Source organism: Dipodomys ordii, unplaced genomic scaffold (genome assembly GCF_000151885.1).
Source record: "Dipodomys ordii isolate 6190 unplaced genomic scaffold, Dord_2.0 Scaffold183, whole genome shotgun sequence".
Classification (NCBI taxonomy): Eukaryota; Metazoa; Chordata; class Mammalia; order Rodentia; family Heteromyidae; genus Dipodomys; species Dipodomys ordii.
In genome coordinates this window covers 3,199,244-3,225,737 of record NW_012267399.1, presented here as the reverse complement: position 1 = coordinate 3,225,737, position 26,494 = coordinate 3,199,244, and the positions used below count along the sequence as shown (strand labels likewise).

The window sequence follows — 26,494 nt, the reverse complement described above, 5'->3', positions numbered from 1 at the left end:
ATCTCAGCCTCCTGAGTAACTAGGATTGCAGGTGTGAGTCACTAGCACCAAACTTGCTCTGCCATTTTTAATGTGTCATCAGTGGTTCCCAGCATGGACATAGATCAGAATAGTATTTCTGTATTTTGTCTTCTCTTGTGTCTGATTGTTTTCTCCTCAGCGTGCCATTGAACAGGTTAGCTGTGGTGTTCACTGACAAATGGGCTTTTCCTATGGGTTGTAGATGGTGTCATTCACATTGGAGAGGTAGCTCAAGGGCTGAGCCTGTCCGCTAAAGCCCCTTCACATGGCCTCTTCAGCATAGTAATCTCAGGAAGTCAAGCTTCACACCTGAAGTCTCCGGATTCCCATTGTTAGAACAGACAGAAAATGAAGTCTGAGGTATGAAGACCTCAACCTAGAAACTGGCCAAAGTAGAGATGAGGCCTCCACATTCAAAGGGGAGAGAACATAGACACCGCCCCCCACACCCCTCCTAAAGGGAGGAGTACCCAAGAACTGAGTCACCTTTGATCCACAGATAGCTTATAAGCTAAGCTGTTGTATAATAAAGAGGTCAAAACATGGTGCTTTAAAAATTATGTAGAAGCTTACTTCCCTCACATATTAACAGTCCAGAGATGAACAACAGGAGGCTGGTGGTCCACGTCTGCCAGCAAATAAGTAGTATGGATGAGATTCAGCTCAAAATAAGGAAGCTGACATCTGAGATGGTTTTCAAACCCCCTTCTGCATGAACAAAAGAATTTTACATCTGGTAGTGAATCACAGGGGACTCTAAACATATATGTAAACATGGGCCAATTCATTCAAATAGGATCAAGTACTGTGCAGATGTTCCCCATGAGAAGTGACTACTTATTTAAATCTCTTTGCACAGTAAATAGTAATGGAAATTATCCCCTGAGTCCCTTTGTTGGAGCCCTTCTCCTCAGAAATACCTAATAAGGTTCTACAGTCTGAACTTCATAGAGACCACACAAGAATTAGTTGATTGAAAGAACGAGCTCAGGACTTCACTAGATGACTTGTCAACCATAACTGTAAAGCAGATCCAACCACAGTTAAAGGCATAACCATGAGGAAGCTTTTACAGTAAGACAATTCTCCCATTAACGCCAGCCTGCCCAACCAACGAACCCCAACTCCAAGGGCACTAGTGAAGCTCTTCCCTAAGAGAAGGTATCATCGGTCATGAATGTTCTCCAGGGTTGTGTCTGCCTTCCTTCTGGAAAACTCATCAGTCCCTTCTTGCAGCCCAGTCTGCAGTGAATCCTGTGGTTGCCCTGCTATCTCTGAGCTAATACCTCTGTTTCCAGGGGAACTTCTCTGTGTCTGCTTCTAACAGTGCTCACAATCACAGCAGCCATTCAAGCTAGCACCAACATTTGTTCCACAGGCCTGAAAGCAGCCCTATTCCTATGTGCTTTATCTATTGGAGTTCTAAGCAGACTTTTGTTTAACAAAAAGGGTTTCATTGCTTTAAAAAAGGATTGATAGCTGTTGACTTAAAAGGTTTCTTGGGCTCAGTGCACAGCCAACTCTTGCTCTCATATATTTTTACAACTATTTTCAAGAAATAGTCTTTCTAATGGCTCTTGAGGGATCATTTTAATAATAGATTTGGAGGAATATTTGAAATGGAATAAGAATATTATGGCTCTAGACTTTACTTATTTATTGTTGAATTTCTTTAGCTTCTGGATTAAAACAAACAAAAAGCCACACTTCTCTTTTACTCGAGAGATTAGAATGACAGGAAATGCATGGGCTTTCTACTCAAAAAGACTTGGATTTAAATATTATCTCTAACATTTACTAGCTCTGTGATCTTAAGCAAAATATTGAGATCTATGAGTCTGTATTTTCTCATGATTAAAATAAAGATTACTACTACCATGCAGTGCTAGTATGAACTGCCTACTCTTTATGATAGCTACTACTATTAACAATCATTTATGTATGGGCCCCTCCCCACATAGCAAGCCCTGTGGAGGCCAGTGGTTCTCCCTAGGGGATTTGTTAGAATTGCAGATTCCCCATCAGAAGCCATGCAGAGCCACAGAATCATGAACCAAGGGTAGGGTCCAGATATCTGCTTTAATAACTTTTCCTTGTGACTTTGATACACTCTAAAGTTTACAAACCATAGTCTAAGTGTTCAAAAAAAAGATGATTAATACATGCATATTACACTCCTAATAATGTGTATGTTTGTGTGGGTGCAGGTCTGTATATACACCCATGTGTGCCAATACTAGAACTTGGAGCCTATGTGCTGTCCCTGAGCTTTTTTGCTCAAGGCTAGCACTCTGCCATTTGAGCCACAGCTCTACTCTGGCTTTTTGCTGGTTAATTGGAGATAAGAGTCTCATGGACTTTCATGCCCAGGCTAGCTTGGACCTCGATTCTAAGATCTCAGACTCCTCTGTAGCTAGGATTATAGATAGACATGAGCCACTAGCACCCTGCTCTACCTAATAATTTGGGATGAAGTAAATGCAGACATGCCCTCTTCCCTTTTGTTTAATGACAGCTCCAGGATCTTCGCTGACTTAGTTCTGACATCAGTGGCTCTCAGCACCATTCCTTACAGGGAGGTAGAAGCTAGGCTTATGTCCTCCTCCATCCTGGGCTCTCTTATGGACTCACATGATCTGCACCCTGTGTCAAGCAGATGGTAAAATACTGGGTGAGAAATTAGCCACTCCTGCAGAGTGAACAGCCCTTCCTCAAGGAGCATGAGCAGTGAGCCAACATTCTCTCCTGCTTGTCACTATGTGTTCCCATCTGTCACCCTGATAAAATATGAGCTCCTTGAGGGCAGGAACTACGTCTTCATCATCTCTGTGTCCCCAGCATCTGGTGCATGTGGTAGAAACATAATAAATGGATGGTGAATGAATGAAGTGTCAGCCCCAAATCAGAGGGGCATTTGTTCCTGGAGCATTCAGGTGTTAGGTATTCCCTAGCAGCCAATCCATCTCTGGTCCTGGTGACAAGTAGGAAACAGAATTGCCTAGTGGCCCATGAAATGTTACCGAGCCATCGCCTCTCCATCCACAGACTCTGTTTGGTGCCACAAGGAAAGTTGTGTGTGACAGTCTCATGGCAGATCAGAAGCACATTAGGAACCGCCTAGGAAAGCAAGCTGCAAAGATCCATTTCTTTTCTGTGTCATAATTTGCTCTCCCAGCTGCCGGTAAGGTTGAAATGAGCTCTTTCTGTCGACTATTTGGATAGAATAATTTTTCTGTTTCATGAATCCTGAACAGTAGAGGACTGAATTCTGCTCTGAGCTGTGGAAAATGAACAGAGCCCCTCGATGGGATAGGGAGAAAGATGGAAGGCGCAGTCTTAGCTGAGAAGAATTTAGCCTTGCTCTGGGACTGTCTCTCAACTCATTCCTACCTTCTAGGTCTTTCCACACTGGCTGTGTGCAGATAGTTGTCCTACTCACCACCTGTCCTCCATACCCACTGCCACCCCTGCCAGACCCATCGATCTCACCCACTCAGAAGAACCACAGTGAATGCAAGTTTCTTCTTCCACACATTAATTGGTGGAATCTTCTCACTGCAGTGTTTTCACCCACTGCCATGACATTCATCTTGAATGCAGCAAGAAATTCACTCTTCACTAGAAAACCTGAAGTTAAATTCAGACTGAGTAAGAATGAACAATAGTTCTAGTCTTGCCTAAATCCAAGTGTGGACAGTAGGGACAAGACTGTGGAGACAAGTCCCTGTAATGAAGACAGCAAGGACCCTCTGAGAGCAGAAGAGAGCATCAATGTGGGAGGTACATGTAGAAGTGTCTCCTCCGATCTGAGTTTTGAGTGATGGCTAAATTCTAACCATCACAACAAGGGTGTGCCAAACACTTGTTATAAAATTGACACATATTTGTATCATGCACAGCGCATTTCACTTGCCTATTTCTCACTGTTGGGCATATCACCCACACCTGAGTGAGGGTAGTGTGAGCCAGTTCTGCTGGCTGATTCTCTGTGCATATATCATCAAAATCAAGATTCTGGATTTTTTTTGTTCCTTGTGGTACTGGGGATCAAATCCAGGCCCTTTTACATGCTAAGCAAGTGTTCTACCACTGAGCTACATCTCAAGTCTCCTAAACTCAAGGTTCTGGACCAAGAAAGAAAATGAGCACAGTCCAGCCAACATCAAGAGTAAGAATTCTCATGCCTTCAACTGTGGAAAGGTGATTTTTTTTCTTTCCCATCTTCGGAGGAGACAAAGTTAAAATTAACTAACATAGTCTCATACTCTCTCCATCTCTCTGTCTCCCTCATTCTTTCTGAGATGATATTGTTGGAATGGTTTAAGTAATCCTTTGAAGTAGTTTTCATCCACAGAATTCTAATTTTTGTTCACTTTCACTATATGTCTAAAAAACTATTCATATTGCCTAGTAGTAGACAAGCTATAAACTCTGACCTTATGAACATGTATAATATAACATCATAAAATATAATTAGAAGTCCATTTCAACATCACATTACAGATCTATGACTTAAGGTAATTTCTGTCATTTGAATATTACAGTGCACTGATGGTTGAATCGAACTCTTAAGAGCAAAACAATTTCTCCTGCATTAGGAGTTATTACTTTAATTGAGTAATATCTGGATTATGCTGGTGGGAATGTTAATGTTATTACCCATTATCTTGGTGATGTTCGCTCCACTGTTTCCAGAGAAAATACCGCCCATTAAATGGACAGAAGTATTAAAATAGAAAAAAAATGATGTAAGTTTTCATGGCTCATTAGACCAAGGTCAGAACAAAGAAGTAGCTCTGACCTTGAAATGGGATTAGAGGACCCGGCCTGGAATAACTGCTAAATTGGAAGAATTCCAAAAGAAATCTTTTTATTCATGGTGCTTTGGATTATGTCCATACCGTGACACTCCGAAAATCAGTGTTTATTCATTTATTCATGTATTTAATGTATTTATTCATGTATTTAATTAAGGACACTTTGTGTCCTTAATGAAATGACCCATTAAGGCAACACAAAGATGATTCAGTTAAAAAGGACAGTGAAACTTAGGAAATTTCCATATCTCAGACTTTAGAGTGAGAACCTCTAGACAACATGGGATTTCTTCTTAACCAGAACCAGTGCTGTAGAGTTCTTAGCGACATAGTTTATGTTTCAAAACCAGACCTGTCTCCTTTCAAAGCCTTGACTATGTCTACCCTGCCTTTCAGATAATTGTATTTTTCAGGTTATAATACACTGTGATAAATAGGGAGACTGATAAACAATTAAAAAAATGAGCAAGCTAGCTGTGGTACTAAGAATCAGATTCCACTCTGAGTGATCTTTCTTTTGGCTAGTGGGAAATGTCTGGGAGATCCTGATGTGTCCTCCAAAACTCTCCTCCTTCCTTAACCCCAACACATGGGTCTCTTTCCATCTCCTCCTCATCAAAAACCCAGACTCCTTACTCCCTGCCAGTGAAGGGCACATTCCACGTAACTCAGAAGAGAACAAAGAGATAGTGCAAGAAGCTCTGCCTCTTCCCTTCACCTCACATTTCGGGAAGGTGAGAAGCTCTCTGCACATGAGCATTCTAGCATTATGCTCTTCCAGCCTCTGTCCTCCTGGTCTCTGCCACCACCAACCTATGGTCATTCCCAGCATCTTTTGATCACTATCTTATTCCAACCCAAGACAGCAGCTTCCACCAAGTATAGGACCACTTTGGCTCCTAAGATAAATTACGAACTAAGTAACAAGTCATACAATGGCCTAAGCCCATTTCCAGTTAATATAGTTGATAAAGCTTTGTGTACAGGGAAAGAAAAAGTTTCAAGTATATCTTTTTCCATATAACATTTCCTGAGCTTTCTTGTTTTGTCTTGGAGCCAGTACTTCTATCAACATCTTAAGTCAGGTCTCATCAGAGGGGGCAGGTGACAGTGGCATTACATGATAAGGAACCTGTGTAGGAAATCAATGTCTTCATAGACAACCCTTTATATCTTCTCCTTGAAGTGTCTTAACATCTAAGAGCCATAATAAAAACTCCTATTGTATTGACCAGAACCACCTTGAGAACATTTGAAAAACCATAGATTTCTATACTCAGAAATTCCAGTTCTGTCACTCTGAGACGGGGTCTGAACATAATTGGACTTTAAAGGTCTTCAGCCACTAGTTTAGGGTACACTGTGATACAGCCCCTGCTCATGAGCCTGCGCACTCTACTTCTTGACACAAAGTAGATATGGTCCCTACTCATCAAGTCCTCCTTATTTGTGTCCACCACCAGAAAAAAAATACCAACAGCCTACCATTTCCCCACTGCCAATACTGTGGTAGTCAATGTTCAATAATTAATTCTCAGGAGGAAAAAAATTTAAAAGTCCTGATTTGTTGTTTGTGTACAACAATGGCCAATTTCAAAGTATCAATGTGATGTCACTGCAGATGGAGTTGGGAAAAGATGCATGCAGTCAACTCTCATGAGCCAGATAAGTCAGCTCCAGCACATCTCAGTACCACCCACCCTTTACTGATTCCCAAACACTAAGGACATGCCTGCTCCAGAAACAGAGATCTCATTCAGACCCTGCAACCCAGCCTGAGCCTTTTAGAAGTCCAAAAAGTTGAGAAACCTGCTATTACAAGTTTGGGAAAAGTGGAGTCATACTTTAACACAAAAATGTAATGCAATAAGGTTATCTGTAAGCATTATAAAAGCATTCATTTATCAGCACGTGTAGGGGTCAGTCCATAGCAGGGCATGATAAAAGTTGTTGGATGGGCGTCTTCATTCAATTCTGTTGGTCTGTCTATGACTCTGTAGACCATGCTAGAACTGGATCTTTGGCTTTTGTGAGGTGCAAACTGTGCTGACTTCCCACTGTCCTGTCTCCCCCTTTCTATCTCTCCCCCTTTCCCCAATCCCCAACCTATGATAGGCCAGGATATGGTATTTTTCCCTCTGCCTTCTGTTCTTTACCTGTAAAGAATTTCCATTGCCAGATGCCCCTGCCATTGGCCCTAATCTGGGTCACAAAATGACAAAATTAAGCACAACAAAGACAGTGACAGCAACAAAAACACTTGGGAGTCTAGCTCCCCGTGCATCTCTGAGAACTCACAGTCAGTTGCAAGTGAAAAGCTCTTTCATCTGGCTCCAGTCTGGCAGGTGATCTGGCAGAGAATTCTTCCAGAGGAGTCATTGCCCTTATTTCTCTAAGTCACTTCTGGCAGGAACATTATAAGCAAATCAAGTTTTGATCAGTAGAAGCCTCTGTAAAGGTGCTGGGAGCTACTGCTGATTGGTTCATTTACTAAATGTTTATTCGTACCTCCCCCCTAGTACTGAATCTTGTGCTAGACAAGGAGGAAGAGAGGTATAGAGATGAGAGGATTAACACATAGCTTCTCTCCCCACCCAAGAGCACTCCTGGTGGAAGAGGGCTAGATGGTGGGTAATGGGGTAACTACACTTGAGTGAGGCACACCCTACCACTGAGACCAACATGGGGTTTCATGTGCTTCTTGGGGAAGCACAGACGAAGGGTGGCTACTAAACTGAGTGGCAGGAAGACCTCAAGCTTCATGCTAAGGAACCAGTAGGCTCAGGAAGGGTAAAAAGCTATTCAAAGATGCAGAAGCTGAAATAGTAAATTACATGGATACATGGTTTAAGAAACATCAAGTCGCTTAGCAAGGTGGCAGAGATCCCCATGATTAAGCTTTGGCACCAGAGATGTCTCAGCTCAGATTCCATCTCCTAGAGTGGCTGGCTCAGCTTCTATGAGCCTGTTTCCTGTCTGTGAATCCGCCTCCTAGGACTGTGGGTGTGCAAGTGAGGTAACATTTGTAACTTCAGTGCACGGTACCAAGCACCTGGGCCTGGTGATGAGGATGAAGATGAAGACAGTAGTGGCAGCAGGGAATACAGGGCAAGGGGTATGGGCAAGAATGAAGTTAGAGAAGTAGGCAGAGCCAAGGGTAAAGCTTTGTGCTCTGTGCTTTAGCCAAGAAAAAAATAAATAAATGGAACTTTTACCACTAAATCCAAAGGAAGAATTTCAAGAGATAGACTAGCCTGGTCCACCATATGCCTTGGAAAGCCACCTCTCCTGGACTGGGGCAGGTAAAACTGGTGGCAGTAACTGAGCTGGGAGGCCTGTGCATTGGTATAAGGCAGGATGGAGGCCCCATGGTGGGTCTAGGGTGTCCAGCCCTCCCCAGAGCCTGGCTGAGGAAGCCCTTCCCTGTGTTTTCTCACGCTTGTGCTGCATGTGAGCTTTTCTAAGCCAGGTCTGCTAGCTCTCAGCAGGGCTTGAGTCCATGAAGGAATATAGGACCAATACTCCTATTGTCATTAGAATGTAGCTGCTTTGATGATTCCCTATCTCTCACCCTCAGATACAATGATTTGGGGGGACTTAAAGTACAAAACGTAATAGTGGTTATCGGTGGGTGGTGAGTTTATATTGTTTTGATAGTATTTCCTTCATCTAGCTCCATTTTCTAAATGTTCTACAATAAAGACATTTTGTAATCAGGAAAAATCCATTATTAAAAAATAGTTAAATGCCACAAATCCCCTCAAAATAGCAAGACTTGAATCAAGAATACTCAACTGAATTACAAACAGGGAAAATTTTTGTTGATCAGATCTCACTTTAAACTTCTAAGCTATTTCTTTTGTTTAATTTGCTTTTGGAGATTGTATTGTACCAAGGAAGACAGACTAAAGATGTGCAAACAGTCTTGAAAAATAATAATTGCTTTTATTGTGATAGCTTAGAGCATAGATTGTTTCCATGATTTATATTTCAGGAAATGTCAAATACAGGAAAATTGTCCAGTAGTTAGAGAAATGATTGCATTATCAATATTCTCTTCTTCAAAGAAAATAAGACATATCATCAGAGAGAAGCCCAAGTGACAGAAATATTACCATATTCTGTCTGGATGAAGACGTTTCAAAAAAAGCATTAATGTGTGAATGAGTGACTGAGTGAATGAGTGAATGTTAGCAGGTAAAAATGGGCCCTGGTTACATATATGGTGTTTGAAAAGAACTTCAGGGAAGTATCTAACAACTGTGATGTACATAAGCACTGAATTGTCATATCTAAGGCTGGGGGTGGGGCTTAAGTGGTAAATACAACTACTAACCTACCTAGCAAGCATGAGGTTCTGAGTTCAAATCCCATAACCACAAAAATGGTTCACTTAATATACCTTTTATGCATCAATAGACCATTCTCCTAAGAGGAGACACAAATTACAATATTCCATTTGGATTTTAATGTAATAGTCATAATAACAATAGTTTGCATGCCTTTATAATTTATAGAGGGTTCTAACATTTAAACTTTACAACTTTAAATGTTTAAGAATCCTAAAAGCAAGGTATTGGCAGGGCTTGTTGCTCTATAAGGCTCCAGAAGGTCTCTCCTAGCTTCCCACTAGTGGCTGCTGGCATTCCTTGGCTTGTGGTAGAATTGTTCCAGTCATCTCCATCCATACATTGTCTTTCTCTCCTCTGGTCACATAAATTAAGTTTCACATGATTCAGGGATTTGAATGTGAATATCTTTTTTTTTTTTTCGGTCCAGTTGTGGGGCCTGAACTCTGGGCCTGAGTGCTGTCCCTCAGCTCTTCAGCTCAAGCCTAGCACTCTACCACTTGAGCCACAGCGCCACTTCCGGCTTTTTTTTTCTTTTTGCTTATATGGTGCTGAGGAATCGAACCCAGGGCCTCAGGCATGCAAGGCAAGTGCTCTACCACTGAGCCAACTTCCCAGCCCCTTGAATGTGAATATCTATGGGGGCCATGAGGAATACTTATTTCATATACCAAGTGGTCCCTGAATTTAAATTTAGGGCTGAACTTTCATAGTTTTCTGCTTTCAACTTTTCACATTAGTGTGACATTGGACGTTAGCATTGGTGTGTTTCCTTGCTTTTTGGCTTACTTGCTTTATTATTTGCACATTTATCTCTACTTCCCTGTTGGAAGTAACTCTGCAGAAACCACATCTTGTTGCTGTCTGTCAAGGATGGATGCAGACTGCTGGGTTTTCTTGGAAAAATCTTGGAAATGACTTGCAGAGAGGTGCACTCTTTGCTGCTAGGCCTCTCCTGCCTGCTGCCATTTACTGAACACTTACATTCACTTACAGCTCATTTCTGTCTTACAACCGACATGAGAGATAGATCATCATTATCTCTATTCATAAGTGAGGAAACTGAGGCTCAAAGAGTTCCATAGCATGCCCAGGGTTATACAATTAAGCCACTGAGGCTCTAAAAACCAGGCTTCTGGTACCATGGTGCTATAAAGTTGCATGAATTCCCAAGTCTGACGAATATATGAACCTATTTTAAAGGGCAAAGACAGCTCATTAACAGCCAGAACTGAGTTATAATTATTTTCATCATATTATTATTCAAGTATGTGCAAAGATAACTAGATATTTAGTCCTTATGCTTAGAGCTTTCATTAGGCTATAAAAGCAAAATAACGATACCAATAATAACACAAAACCACAACCCTTTAAAAATGCTAATCAGAGAATTGCTTTAATGTGGAGGATGGGGCTGTGTTTTGCAGAAATTAAATGACTTCTCACAATCTCGATGTGATGCTCTCTGCCCTGTGGCTTGAGCCATTCAGAGTTTGGTGCCCAGACACCTGTGGAGTACACTCACTTCTCTACACACCACTGACACATTCTCACACAGCAGCACGCATGCTTTGCGCTTCTTGTGTGGAGGTTGGCATTCATGTGTTGATTCTGCCTCTTTTTTTTCTCCAGCGGTAGCACTGGGCTTATTGGAAGGCCATCTCTGAATCCAGATTAAGAAGAGAAGGGAAAAAAGGAAGGAAGGGAGAGCTGGGCTGTATAGCAGTCCGAGGAAGGCCTCTGCCAACCCTCTGTTCTGGGGTGGTTCTTCATAGTGGTCCTACCTTGGGGATGGGCTTGATGTCTCTGGATGGTCAATGGATGAGGGCCACCCCTGAAGGAAGCAATAAAGTGACATTACAAGAGGCAGTTTGGTCTAACCAAGAACAATGCAAAAGATAGCAGCTAAGATCCATCTTTCAGCATCGCCCCCACCAGGAGGGAGGGACATGGGTGGTGGTGGCATCCACCACCCTGCTCCACAGTAAAACCATACAGGGCACCAGTGAGTGCAAACAAATGCACCCAGGCCATTGAAATTCCTGGGCATGCTTCGTTAGAAGATCTTGGAGATAATCTGTTATATGTGTACATTAACCTTTTGAGAGGAAACAGTACTGAGGCATGAACTCAGGGGCTTATGCTTGCTAGACAGGTGCTCTGTCACCTGTGCCACACCTACAATCCTTTTTTTTTGCCTTGGTTATATGAGCTAAGGTCTCACTTCCCACACATAAGATCTTTCTATACAGGCACACTCCTGGACCTCCATCCCCCTGTTTGAGGCTTCTGCCTGTAGCTGTTGATGAGAGGCATGTGGCACTACATTCAGCTTCTGCAGGCAAAATGGAGTTTCATGGACGTTTCTGATTATGGCCTGGAACCACATCCTAATCTCAGCCTCCTACACGGTGGATGACAAGTATGAGATACCATGCCAGCTACTGATTGAGAAGGGGGCTTGCATATAAGCCCCAATGGCCTTGAATTCACACTCTTCCCTGCCCTAGCCTGCCAAGTAGCATGAGCCTTTCAAGTGGCATGAGCCACTGGAACCTGGTTTGATGTTTTAAAAAATCCCTCCAAAATATAAAATTATATTTGCTTTCCTAGAGAGAACTAAGAAAACTAAGAGTACCAATGGCTCATGTCTATAATCCTAGCTACCCAAGAGGCTGAGATCTGAGGATTGAAGTTTGAAGCCAACCAGGACAGGAAAGTCCATGAGACTCTTATCTCCAATTAGCTACCAACAGCCAGAAGCAGAACTGTGGCTCAAGTGGTACAATGCTAACCTTGAGTAAAAAAGATCAGAGACAGTGCCCAGGCCCTAAGTTCAAGTCCCAAAAGCAACACACACACACACACACACACACACACACACACACACACAAATAGCATATTCACAGATTCCCACCTAAAGTTTCTCAGATCTTTCTCTGATAAAGGGGAACATTAGGAGGCAGCTACCCCATTATTCTGTTATAAATAGCTCTATAAACATGTGGAGTGAATATTCTCCATTCTGTGGAGTGATTCTTTGGATTGCAATAACAACCTTCAGATCTTCTCAGTATCCATGGAATATTTAGGAATATAAACTTTCCTTTCTTGATCAGTCACTCGATATATTTGTTGCAGCACCAGCTATAAGATGACATCGTTGCTAGTCATCTGGTACAGAAGACATAGAAATGGACAGATGATCACACAATAGTAATGTAGTGTGGGCTGGGACATAGTTTAGTTGTAAGATACTTGCCTAGCATGCTCAAGATCCTAGATTTCCATCCTCAGCACCAAAGAAGAAAGGACAAAAAAGTAATAATAATACTGTGGCATGATTGAGGCAGTGGAAGAAGATGGGGGCCTCAGGAAGGTTCTCGGAGGAGACCAAGGGATAAAGGCCATGGGATCTAGCACGAAGGCATGATCCTTAAGCCACCTGGGCATGGCAGGTGTGTCTAATGCCAGGTGAGGAAATAGGTGCACCATGAGAGAAGAGTCTGTGGGTGTAACCACACACATCAGAACCACACACATCATTACTGTTCACCTGGCGCATTCCATCCTTTCCTCACTTAACCTTTGTGCTCTCTGATTAGCCCACTTGAAGACAAGCTCCATGGGGAGGGGATGTGTCCTTGTCTACTGCCGATAGTCAGTGTCCAGCATGGGGTCTGATGCATAAAGGACTTCAATAAGCATGAGACTTACAAATGAAGGATCCTACTCAGAGAAGATAACAACTTGATTAAACTTACACAGCCCATAATTGCCAGATTATGGAGCCAAAATTTGAATCTCAAGTCTAACTTATTCCACCATACCTATCCTCAACTCCTGTGATGGTACAGTAAAACTGAAAGGGGGTTCACTATCAGAGGACCTGCAGTGGCCCCAAGAAGCGTTGGAGAGGTAGCAGCATGTGTGTGAGATCTGAAGTTCCTAGTAAGACTATCCATTTGCTGCCAGCCAGTACCACCATTATCTGTTATCTTTATCTTCTATTATCCATTAGCTCCTATTATCTCCCACACTCTCCTCAAACCCCAGCTATATGGGGGTCTGGGGAGTGGAGAGGGTTAAGATTTTACAGCTTAGGAGAACTGTTACTTTGCATTTAAATAGCACCATTTAAGAAAGCAACATTCCCAGGAACCTTATTTGCTTCTAATATGCTGAGCACCTTAAGGCACACTTACTTCCCATCCAGGTCATTTGGAGCTTCATTACTTAATAATTTGAAAGCTTTTTATGGAAATCAGTGGGTAAAGAGAGATGATGGAGTGAAATGTCATTATATTTAAGGACCCAGCAAAACAGGCTTGCCAGCTTGCTGGGTCAGAAGCTCCTTAGTGTAGAAGGAGAGAAGGAGATGTGGATGTGCAGATTCTCTTTGCTTTTGAAACTGCCTTTATTTTTAAAGCTATTCCTTGCCTAACAAAGCCTCACAGATTTTGAAATTGTCAGTAAAGAACCCATCAGTGGCAGTCTTATGAATTCTACCCCTGCATCCCCTGAGCTCACCCTCCTGGTCACTGTCTAGATTCTCCACCTATGGATCTTCTAGATCATTCTCCCCTCACCCCTCCTTAGTGGTCAGCCTCACACAATGCCAGCCTCCAAAGCCTTCACTTAGAGCTGTCCAATTGGGAAAACCATGGGAAAGACTTTGAAGTGTGGCCTCTTTCCTACCATGGTTCAAAATTCAAAAGATGCATAAAGTTGTACAGTCTCTCCTATGTATGGTGGTACACTCCTGTAATCCCAGCACTCAGGAGACCAAGCAGGAGGATTACAAATTCCAGGCCAGCTTGGGCTACTGGATGAGAACCAATCCCAAAAGCAAAGGATGGAAGAGTTGGGAAGGAATAGAAAGGAATAGAAAGTTGCCCCTTTGCTGCCTAGATACTCTTTCCTTCCCCTGAGACTATTTATTTTTTCCAAGTATTTATTGAGATTAACTGACTACATATATTTCACAATACTGTGGCATAGCTATACTTAGCTAAAGTCACAAATGCCTTTTAAATCTTCATAAAGATAGTCATCATTATTTTAAGCTACATAGCTTATGAACTCTAGGACCTTTAACAATAAAACTGTTTCTTATAAATCAGGCGATATATGCACTTGTTTCCTTTTGCTTAGTATCAGCTGTTCCCTCTTTCTCTTTCATTCCCTCCTTCCCATCACTGCCCTTGAGTTGCTTTGTTCACTTTCATCAGTGAGACGATTTATTTTTGTCCAGTTGTTTTTCATGTTTTTCTTTTGTTTGTTTTACCATTGGGGCTGTGCCCCAGCCTATGCCCCTCCTCTCCCTGCCCTTTTGTTGTTGTTGAGATAAGAGTCTGGCTAACTTTGGGCCAGGCTGGTTTCAAAATCAAAGTCCTCCTATTTCTATCTCTTAAGTATCTGGGACTTGAGGTATGAGCCTCATTTCTAGCTTGTTAAATTCTTAAATATCCTTCCAGAGAGTCTCTGCAACTAGAAAAGCACACACGTTCTTTCCCCCACTACCATTTCCTTGCACAATAATAGGTAATTTTACAGTAGATTATCATACAAACTTTTACACTGTGCATTGTAAATTTAGCATGGTTCTTTCAAAGTTGAAATCAAAGACCATATAGCACCGTAAAAGCAAAAAAGAGATTCAAAAGTCTACGTGTGTGTGTGTGTGTGTGTGTGTGTGTGTGTGTGTGTGTGTAAGCTATGATCCCAACTATCTTGCAATTACCTACAAATGAATAATTGATGATAACTGTTGGGTATCTGTTGTGGTAATATGAGCAATTCTTTCTGCTTTTTTCTTCTCGCTCTCCCTCTCATTTCCTAAAATATGGCCATGCTATCTTTGTAAATTCTGAAGGCCTCATTTTAATTTGTAAAGTATATTTTCATTTGGATGGAGTGCTTTCCTGGCCTATTTCAAATGTATGAGCATCTATAACTTAAACTCCTTGCCTAATCCTTTTATCACTGAAACCTTCCTCCATGACATTTAAGACCGAAACATCCTTCCCTGACCCAACCCTGGCCCTCCCTGTCCTCTTTTCCTGCTCTGTGTCCCCTGGAAAAGCAGTCAGCTCTGACACATGCCATGCTACAGTTCAGATTTGAGATGTCCCCTCTCCAAGGCCCACGTGCTGAAGGCTCCCAGCCTGTGGCACTACTGGGAGGTGTTGGAACCTTAAGGAGAAGGAGCCTACTGGAAGGAAGTTGGGCACATGGGAACCTCAGCCCCTTCCAATCTCATTTGCTTCTTGGGCATCATGAGATGAGCAGGCCTTCATCACTCCCTGCACCCTACCATGATGCACCGTGCGGCCACAGTCCCAAAGCAATAGTACAAGACAACCATAGGCTCAGACCTCTAAACTGGGAACCCAGTATCCCTTTCCTCCTAATAGGTTGCTTGTCACTGGTATTTTGTCACAGTGACAGGAAGCTGAGCTACACACTGTGTAACTTTTCATTTGTTCCCATCTGCCTCCTGCTTTGGATGAGAGTGCCATGAGGACAAGGTGAGTGTCTCCTTCGTTCTAGGATTGGTCTCTCTGTCTATCTGGCACAAATTAGGGATCAGTCAGTAATTCCTAGATGAATGAATCCTCACCGGCAGTTCCCAGCAGTGCCCAGAACCATGGCACTGCAGCTGCCACACTCTACCTTCCCCTCCTGCAGTCCTCTCAACGCTGAAGGTGACCCTTCCCCGCGCCCAGTCCAGCTCCCGTCTGTCCTCATCGGTTTGAGGGGGCCCCATCCTTCCCATCATCCATCCCTCCTGTGCTGGGTTACACCCTTCAACATACAGACTGCCCAGCTAGCACGTGCGCATCCTGCTACTGCCATTTTTCTTGACTTTGTTTTACAGAAAGAGCTGTGTGGGGGCTTGCTGGCACCACTGGTCACCTCTTCTTTCCTGAATTGCAGTCAGTGGTGTTTTCAGCAGTGACCAGTGGGCAGTGGTGGCTGCCGAGAGTGGGCAGGAGGTAGGCGGAGGGAAGTCAGGACAGCATGGCAGCGCACAGGACATCCTCTCTCTCTCTCTCTCTCTCTCTCTCTCTCATCTCTTCTGAGCTACTCCTCACTGTCCTGTGACTCTCTCCCCTACTCACCTACATGCTGATGACTAAGATTTCTGTCTCCAGCTTGGATGTCTCCTGGACTCTAGCCTCCTAGATCCATCTGTCCGTGATCTCTCCCCCAGAGTCATCCTTGACCTCCCCAATCTACCTTTAACATACATGCATCTTGCATGTCACACCTCTACACACACACACACACACACACACACACACACACACACAGACCACCACCACCCACCCACGCTCTTCCCTGGTCTAGTATCTCCACAGAAGACGCTTCAGCGGCCTCCTGACCTATTGTAGTCTGCTCTGCCACAGCAGCCAGGAGGCCCCTTTTTAAAAAATGTAAATGAGGTCACATCCCTCTTGTGCTCACAAGCCTTCCTCCACATCCCAGTCACAGCACTCTGAGAACCAGAGCCTCTAAAACCCCCAGGGAGGGCAGCAAAGGCCAGAGGCTCCCTCTAGCTTGTCATTAACTAATGGTTTCATAAATTAATTCATTATCCATCCCTGAAACAGTTCCTGCATACTTTCTGCAGGCCAGGCCAGTGCTGGGGAACAGGGAGGAAGGTGGCGTCCCTGCTCTCCTGCTGGCTTTAGACACAGGATTGGTCCTGGCTGGAGGGTGGAGCTGGGGAATTAGAGCAAGGAGTACTAAACCTTTTGGATCACAGAAGTCCCCCATGGTGGAGTCAGGGCTCTGAAATGGACCCTAAGGCACCCTTACTACCCTTAGGGCTTTGAGCACCAACCACCTTTCCCTGGGTTCTGGCTGGACTTCCTGGCAGCCACTCCTGTTTAAAAGCAGGCAGCCCCTCTTAGCATGCCCTCTCCCATGAAGCTCGCTTTTGCTTCTCAGCTTTGTTCCTGGCCTGGCACTAAGGTTTATGATAAAGATAGAAGATTGTGGGGAGAAGGGGCTGGTAGCACAGTAAGGACACAGATGCTCCATGCCACTGGCCTCTCTAGACTCAGAAGAGAAACCAACTATCATGAACATTAGGCAGGACATCATTTAAAAAATGATACAAGTCCAGAAAACAAAGCCAAAAGATAAGCTAAACCAATGCCTGTGTGAAGGATGGAAGGTGCTGGACCTCAGAGCCACCCACCCACCAGGCATAACTGAGTCTAGAAGGGTAGTGGGGTGAACCAGGGCACCTCTGGGAGCCCTTCCTGTCCAACCTCACAAATGCCAGTCCTTCTTCAAAACCATCTTGGGAAAATGGTGATCTACAAGCATTATGCCGTGTTCCCATTGGAATTACAGGCTGTGTCTGAGAAGAAATAAAAAGAAATTGAATTGGAAATGCTTCTGTGCAAACACATCATCTTCTTGTGGCTCTGTTAATGGGCTTCAGCTACTTTTCTGGCTTTGAAATAGCCGATCAGACAGCAGCTCATGATGGCGGCTGCTTTCCTAGGGGATGAGGCATAGAATTGGCACTTAAAGACCAATGGGCTTGCTGGGGTGTCACCCTGAGGACCACTCAGAACCTACCGTTCCCAAAGTGGCTTCTGTGTGCCGTCCCTCTTTCTCCTGCCCAGTGGGGCTGCTCTCTCACCTGCTCCTCCAGTGCTATCAGGTAGGACCCCGGTCAATTTGTACCACACAGCCTCAGCTCCATCCTAGGCTGGTGTGGTGTAGGTAGATCTGGACTCAGGAGGACACCAAGCCCATCCTAATCCCAGCAGTGCATTCTTTCTCTGATTATGATCCCAGCACAGACCTGAACATTGACAGTACAGCCATGAGCCAGACAAAAACCCTTGCCCTCCCAGAGCTCCATCGTGGCAGAGAAAAAAGATGATCAAACAGTAAAGAAGCAAAATGCACGTGGGGAAATTGAACAGTGACAACTGTTAGGGAGAAAAGATATTCAACTAAAGGGCTGCAAGTGCAGGGCTGAAGGGGGAGCAAGAACATCTGTGGACATTCAAGACCGCACTGAGAAGGCGATGTTTATGCAAAGCCTTGGAGGAGGCAAAGGACCTGGGCTCTACGATCTGGGAGAACAGCATTCCAGGTGCAGGAAATAGAAAATAGCGCGTCCTCAGCAAGGGGTAAGGGGTCTGGCGTGCTGAAGCAAAGTGAGCACAGGGAAGAGTAACAGTCTGGTCAGTGAGGTCCTGAGCAGGAGGGGCAGAGCATGAAGGGCCTTCAAAGGCATCTCAAGGTCCCCATCTTCTGTAAGATGCAAGGCCAGTGGATGATGGCGATTAGAGGAACAGGATGATGAGTGTGCATACCACATGAACATTCCTATAACCTAATACCTGAGGTGTTTAGATTTATAGGAAAAAAAGGTTTATTTGGCTCACCATTTGGGAGGTGCAAGATTCAGGCTTAGGTGTTCATAATGATGCCTCTGTGGGTTCTGGGAAAGACCCTCAGCCACCACAGCTTGGTGGCTGGCAGTGGAGGGAGCACACATAAGAGCAAGCCATCCCATCGCTATGCAGGAAGCCAGAGAGAGACCAGGTGGGCCCTGCTCAGGCAACTCTCTCAAGGAATAACCATGGTCCGGTGAGAAATTCCTTAATCCCTTTAAAGGGCATCCGCATTTTCCTACGGGCCTCCTCACTGAGCCCCTTATTCCTGAAGTCCACAGCATCCCCTCACAGCAGTGTCAGGAGACACTTCACTCACAGCCAAACCCTAGAAGAAGATGAGGGAGCAGAGAGACCTTCTAGGAAGCAATGGTGTTCATCCAGGGGTTGGAAGGTGAAAATAGTCTGGAAGTGGAGCCAACTAGATTGGTGTTAAGAGTGTTCAGAATGCTGTCACCAACATGGGGTGGGGGGCACGGTGGGAAGAATGAGGCATATTAGATTTGGAAGGGAAAACAGAGTTTGGTTTCAGAGACCCTAATTAGATATGCAGATGCAGGTGTTGGGCAGGTGGTATGCAAGTCTGGAGTTCAGAGTGGGGGTGGATAGAAGATTAAAATCTAGGGGTCATCAGCTTCTGTATAATTAAGGCACAGAGCTAGACAAAATCACCAAGGAAGTATGGATAGAAAAGAGGACCAAACACTCAAGCTCAAGGGCACAAAAGAGGAGATCCAGAAGGAATGGGAAATGAAGAGGCAACAAGCCCAGAGCCAAATGGAGAGTGTGAAGAAAGAGGGGGTGATAGCTCTGCCCTGTGTCACAGAGAAGTTAGGGAAGCTGAGGATGGTGCCCACTCATTGGCCTCGGTACACAGAGATCATTGGTGACCTCAGCAAGTGTGGCTTCAGAAGAGAGGCGAATCCTCACCTGAGAACCAGGGACCATGCACTTGCCTACCTGAGAGGGACACAAGACAGACCACAGGAGACCATGGGCAAACTGTAAAGTGCCACCAGACATGAGTTGTCTGGTTTTATTTATGATCCAATAAACACAGAGCCTGCTGAAATGATGGGAGGCTACCGTTGGGCACAATTGATTTTAAAGATGCTTGCAGCCCTGTTATCACCCCATAAAATGGCTCATTTCCTGTGCTCATCAAAGGACACTAGCAAGGGATGCGAAAGTTACCTTCAGAGTTAGAAGTCAGTGGGTGATCAGTGGGAATTCTGGGAAAGCTGAAGCAGATAACAGAGCCAAACAGTGCTCATTGAGCTTTGCAAGCAAGACTCCAGGTATCTCAAAGCAGAGGCTCCGAGTTGGCCAAAGCTCTTGCTGACATATGAACAAAGTGGGAGAAGAAGTTGAGGAGGATGGAAGGGAAGAAGGTCAACAAAGTAGAAAGGGGGTAAGTTTCAGGGTCAGACATCCTTGTTTTGGAATCTAGTATCATGAGTTTCTTCATGACCACCTTGTATGAACTGACTGCAAGATTGTGGGTCTTAGCATGAGGAAGCAGCTTATAGCTACTGATAGGGAGATTAAGTCAAAGTTCAAGAGCCTGGAAGGTAAAGGAACAGAGGAGGAGCTGAGGCCAGATGGAGACAAGGTGACCGACTCAGCCAGGAGCTTTGGATGCAGGCATGGCTGAGATGCCTGGAGCTTGCCCTTGGTTGGAGCTTTGCTCTGGAGACCATGGAGGAGGACCCTACCTACACTCACATTCACATTCTTCCTCTCTGTCCAGACCTGCAGCTCCTGATGCTCACGACATTTCTGCCTCAAGCCTGTCCCTACAATCTGACCACAGCCCAAGACCGTTTGGAGCTGTGCTTTCCCCAGTGTCGTCCTCCTAGCCATGAGTTCTGAGTACAGCTGTCATATCTTCCAACTTGTGTACCTAAAGCAAATGGAAGATGGACATGTGTGACCTGGAGTTTCTTTGGGGTTTTTCACTTTAATTGGCATATCTTTGGAGAAGCATTAATGTCATCCAAACAAGGCGTGTACTATAAACGCCTTGAAATACTTGGTTTGCAAAGGGTCCTGTGGGAAATGTAAAAGGGCTCTAAGGATCCTTGAAAGATGCTGTCTGTGCCTTTGAGACTTGCTAAAACAAGCCTTCATTTAAATCTGATGTGTGATTGCTTACTCTGAATTTAAGTCCTCCGTTCTTCAGGATGTGAACGCCAGTGCCCCAGTGACGCCATCCTAGTCCCCCGTGATGGCTTAATACTTCCCATCGGATGTTCCCAGAGACTCAGAGCTGCCAAGGGGAGGAAGCTCTCCTAGCTTTGTGGGCACATCAGCAACAGTGAACCCCACTTTCTGTCCTCAGACAGTGCCACTCTAACACCCACTCTGTGCAAAGGTACCTATGAATAGAATGGTGGCTAATATTCAGAGTACTACCTGTGTGCCACGCACTGCACTGGCATGTCATTTAGTGCCTGTAACAACTGCATACTGAGAATTGGTTTCAACCCCACTTCATGGAGGAGAAAACTAAGGTGTATAGAGACTTCCCAAAGGACACAATCGGTTAATGGTGCAATCAGGACTTGAACTCAGGTTGGATTCCACAGTTTCTATTCTCAACACAGTTACTTTCCCTCCTACTGGACTAATAAACATAGAAACAATGGCTGGGTAGTATGCAGTATGCACAAAGCTAGGAGGACACAGACATAGCTATGGTCCCTCTGGGAGTGCAAACTGGTTCAGACATGAAGAAACCTGCTACATTTTAAGTTTCTTCATCTTTTGAACACATTTGGCAATCAGCAACATAGGACCCATTTTTAAAATTTTCTTTTCTTGTATTTTCTTTCTTTTTTTTTTTTTGTTGTTGTTGGTTGTGGGACTTGAACTCTGGGCCTGGGTGCTATACCTGAGCTCTTCAGCTCAAGGCTAGCACTCTACTACTTAAGCCACAGCACCACTTCCAGTTTTCTGGTAGTTTATGGAAGATAAGAGTTTCACAGACTTTCCTGCCCGGGCTGGCTTTGAACTGCAATCCTCAGATCTCAGCCTCCTGAGTAGCTAGGATTACAGGCATGAGCAACTGGCACCCAGCCTGACATAGGACCCTTATGGGAACAAAAATATACATACACTATACTGGGTATGGTGGCTCATGTTTGTAATGCCAGCACTAGGGAGGTTGAGGCAGGAAGATCATGAGGTTGAGGCCAGCCTGGAATTTATAGACGCCCTGTCCAGAGAGAGGGGGGAGGGAGGGAGGATAATAAAAGGAGAGCAGAGGGGAAAGGTAGAGTGAGTAGGGGGAAGGGAAAGTAATTTTACTGAGGTCCTATGTTTAGTTGACTATTTGGAGATAGCCATGAATAAGCTAAACCCTTTCCAATCCTGTAGACCTTAAGGCTATAGCAGAAAATACTGATGTTTCAAAAAATATTTAGAATTTAGGGGTTTAGACTTATTTGTTTTAAGAGGTCTCTCTGTGTAGCCTCAGCCTCCTGAGTGCTGGGATTACAGATATGTCAGGTATGTGCCATCATGGCTCATATATATATATATATGTATTTAAATTTATTTATCATTTATGCAATACTGGAGTTTGAACTCAGGGCCTTGCTCTCTGTAGGCTCTATGAGCCATTCCACCAGTTGTTTACATTGTTTTTGTTTGTTTATTGTAAGGGTGATGTACAGAAGGGTTACAGTTACATTAGTAAGGTAATGAGTACATTTCTTGTTAAATATTGTCACCTCCTCCCTTGCTTTCTGTTACTCTCCCTCAACATTGGTTAAGAATGAGGTTTTGCTGTATGTCTGGGCTGGGCTGGGCTGGACTGCACTTCACTGTGTGTTTCTCTTTGTCACTGAGATGATAAGCCTCACCACAGTGCCTAGCTATTGGCTAAGATGAAGTCTGGCAAACTTTGCCTGAGCTGGCCTCCAACTTCATTGCCTCCGCAGTAGTTAGGATTATATGCTTGAGCCACTGCACCTGGCTAAATATTTTACTTTTCAGGTAAATGTTCCAGAATAGTCTTTAACAGAAAAAGGAGCAGATCACAAACAGGAACAGATACTGTGAAATTCCTAAATCAGACAAGGTATAGCAAGAACCTGTAATTCTCACATAGAAGGACCAACCAGGGGCTGGGAAGATGGCTCAGTGGTAGAGCGCTTGCCTTGCTTGAGGCCCTGGGTTCGATTCCTCAGCACCACATAAGCAAAAAGAAAAAAGCCAGAAGTGGTGCTGTGGCTCGAGTGGTAGAGCGCTAGCCTTGAGCTGAAGAGCTGAGGGACAGTGCCCAGGCCCAGAGTTCAGGCCCCATGACTGGACCCAAAAAAAAAAAAGAAGGACCAACCATCCTAGGAGCTAAATCTAAAAATACAGATGGAATTTCATCACTGTAAATAAATACTAATGGAGGGCCCGAACTATTGTTGTTGACTTATATACTGAAAAGTAAAATCAATATGTCATTAGCTGGGCCCTAGAAACCAAGATTTAATTGTAAAGCAAGGTGAATCTGTAGGACCTGCTATCTTGGTAGCCACCTCAACTACACCCACATTGATTTTGTGTGTGTGTGAAAAATTTCTTCAAGGGCAAAAGAAATGTCAGCAAGAGTATCTCATTACTTGAATCACCTTAGATTTTATTTTTATGTCTTGACCTAGGCTGCCATAATTTGAAGATTTCCAGCACTAAAAAAAAAATTTCAAAAAAGGAATGCTATGTTCTGATATTTATATCCGATATAAATATCAATCATGTATATCATATGTATTTTTTTTGTCTTTTCTTTTTTGGTACTGGGGATCGAACCCAGTATGTTGCACTTGCTAGGCAAGCGCTTTGCCACTGAGCTACATCCCAGCCCCATATGTATTATTATACATATGATCTATACATATAGTCTATAGTTATATTATACATATAGTCTATATTATACATATAGTCTATAGTATATAATAATGGAAAACCTTCCATGATATATGATATTAAGGACAATATTAAAGTTAAAATCATGGTGTAGAACAAAGCATTCAGTATGATGTTATTTTTGCAAGAGAAGCTATGTACAGTGCATGTGTGGTAGCCTATGTATTGTAAGATATCTGGGATGATGTAGCAAATGGTAAAAATCTAGAAAAAGAGAAGGAGGCAGAAGGCAAGGTAGATGTTGACGTAGAATGTGTTGAGCGCCATGACTTCATGGTAAACAGCTTTTCTACAGATTCATTAGGAGGAATACATTATAAACAAATCTTCCTTGAAAAACCTAACCACTCAAGTGGGGCTAGGAAGTGGGGTTTTTTTTCCTGCAGATCTGTGAATGCTGGGGCAATCTGTCTTCAAAGATTCCTTCCTTCTACCAAAAGCAGACACCCCAAGGGGCTTTCCTGTAGGAAGAAGCTTTAGACTCTTGCCCTTGCCCTGTGGCCTGGCCTCTGCCCTTCCCTCCCCAGGACCACATGCAAGAGATTCAGGACAAGCTCAATCTGGCTGAGCTCCCTTCCTCTCAGTGGCCACCACTAAATGACCCCTCCCCTGGTGGCAGCCAAGGTGGTCTGGACAAGAAGGCGTTTTATAATCTTTGGGCCAGAGCCTAGAAAACACCTCAGCTCTCTTTCCTTCCAGTTTTCTCAAGGCTCTGGGGAGAAGCTTACCAATTCATCCAGGCACAGCTCTGAGGACTGGAGCATAGCTGTGAGACTGCCAACAAAGTCTGTGCCCCCTGGAACTCGGGGATCTGTTCAGTTGGCAGTGACTCTCTTCCTTCACCAGCTGGTGATATTCTCGAGTTTGCGATGCGCTATGGCCAAAGGTGTCAGAGCTCTTCCTGGCCCAGGCCAGGGGAAGGGGAGATCCGAGACCAGTGGCCTCCATCTGAGGAGAGTGCTGCCAAAGCCGAATCTAGAGCTCTTAAGCCTTGCAAAGATCACGACACCCTTTGTTTAAATAGAAGTAAAACCCACCACACCACGAAGTAAATTAAAGCAACATCAACAACGTTCTGGGGTTTTTTTCCCCCATGTTGACCCCTTAATGCTTTCCTTCAAAAAGCTAATTATCAACTCTGACTCAAAACAAAAAAAAAAAAAACCTTGATTCCACCCCTATCATGCTTTAATAGTGCTATTTACATATGACCCAAACATAGCAAAGCAGATCATCATGAGAGGAGCAATATACATACTGAGTGCTCCTCTTTGTCAACTCAATTGGGTCTCCACAGCAGGAGTCCGAGGGTGACAATTCTTGCATTTCCACTTCTGGCCGCACTGTAGCATCTACTCACCCCCACCCCCACCCCGCCCCCGGCCTGGACACAGAGCACAGGACTCAGCCTTTCAGGCTAGACAACATATGGAAGTCCGACCAACCATGATGCAGTCCATCTCTGGCTCCAAGGGAAAGGCTGAGTGGGAGAGAAGCAAAGGTGTGGCTTGTGGGTCCCTCAGTGTCCCAGCACCATCAGGCACTCTATACCCAGTGCCACCTCTGGGAGTCCCTGAAGGTCCTGGGCATGACAGCCCCACCCAGGGGGGTAAACAATGCCACCATGCTAAATCCGTCCTGTTTCCAAGAGCCCAGCTCTCTTCACTGAACGTCTATGATTTTTTTTTTCAGAGTGATGAGGTCCTCACTGTCATCAAAGCCAAAGCCCAGTGGCCAGCCTGGCAGCCTCTCAATGTGTAAGTAGCACAGACCCTGGCCCTGCCCTAACCTTGCCATGGCAGCCACTTACGTAAGGGCTGCATTGAAGCAGTGGTGTCATTAGAGTCAGTAATGGCTCTCAGGTGAACAGGTAAGTGATAAGTGAGGTTTTGCCCATGTGGAGTCCGGGGTTTGTTTGGTCTTTTTTCATTTTTGGTTATGGGGATCAAACCCAGGACATTGCACTTGCTAGGCAAGCGCTTTGCCACTGAGCTACCTTCCCAGCCCAAACAAGCTTTGTTTTTTTTATTTTATATATGTGTGTGTGTGTGTGTGTGTGTGTGTGTGTGTGTGTGTGTGTGTGTGTGTGTGTGTGTATATATATACACATAAATATAGGCCAGCTCTGGGCTTGATCTCAGGGCCTAGGCACTGTACCACTTGAGCCACAGCACCACTACAGCCCATTTTTTCTTGGTTTTTTTTTGGGGGGGGGGTCAGTCAGGGGTTTGAACTCTGGGTTTAGGCACTGTCCCTGTACAGTGCCTCAAGGCGAGCGCTCTACTGCTTGAGCCACAGCGCCACTTCCAGTTTTCTAGTGGTTTATTGGAGATAAGAGTCTCACAGACTTTTCTGCCTGTGCTGGCTTTGAACCAAGATCCTCAGATCTCAGCCTCCTGAGTAGCTAGGATTACAGGCATGAGCCTCCGGTGCCCAGCTAGCCCATGCGTTTTATACATGTTTCTGTCCTCTCAAAAGGTAGGCTTTTCCCCCAGTAGTCCTTCCCACCAGGGACCCAATTCAGACATAATGGCCAATCATTACGAATTTATTCATGCCCTCAGCTACAACAGGCTGAGTGCACATTTATCCTCAGAGCATGCAGGTGTATTCACTGTAAGCAAAATTGAGTGATGGAAAGCCAAACATACTCTGGGTCTGTTCTCAGTTCCTGTCTCTTGGAGTCTTCAGTGATTAGGGGTATATTGCTAGCTCCAAAACCCTCCAGATAGATGGATATATGCTTGCATGCATGTATGACTACATGGATGGATGGATGGATGGGTTTATGGGCAAACACATAGATAAGTAGCTAGAGTGATAATATCCATCAGTTTCTTGGACACCTCTCCATGGATGGCCCATATGGACCTTCAACTCATCATGTCCAAAATGGAACCTGTTACTTTTACCTTTGAAAAACCAATGGTTCTCATCTATGTGGGGAAACATGAGA

At 44.3% G+C, this 26,494-nt stretch overlaps 1 protein-coding gene across 1 annotated transcript in view; it reads left to right on the top strand.

Moving 5' to 3' along the window:
- Spon1 (spondin 1, extracellular matrix protein) overlaps positions 1–26,494 on the top strand; it is a 261,972-nt gene that overhangs the window by 214,453 nt on the left and 21,025 nt on the right. Inside the window, exon 7 of the mRNA XM_013034153.1 lies at positions 25,231–25,295. Coding sequence (XP_012889607.1) covers positions 25,231–25,295 — 65 coding nt within the window. The remainder of the gene's footprint in view (positions 1–25,230; positions 25,296–26,494) is intronic.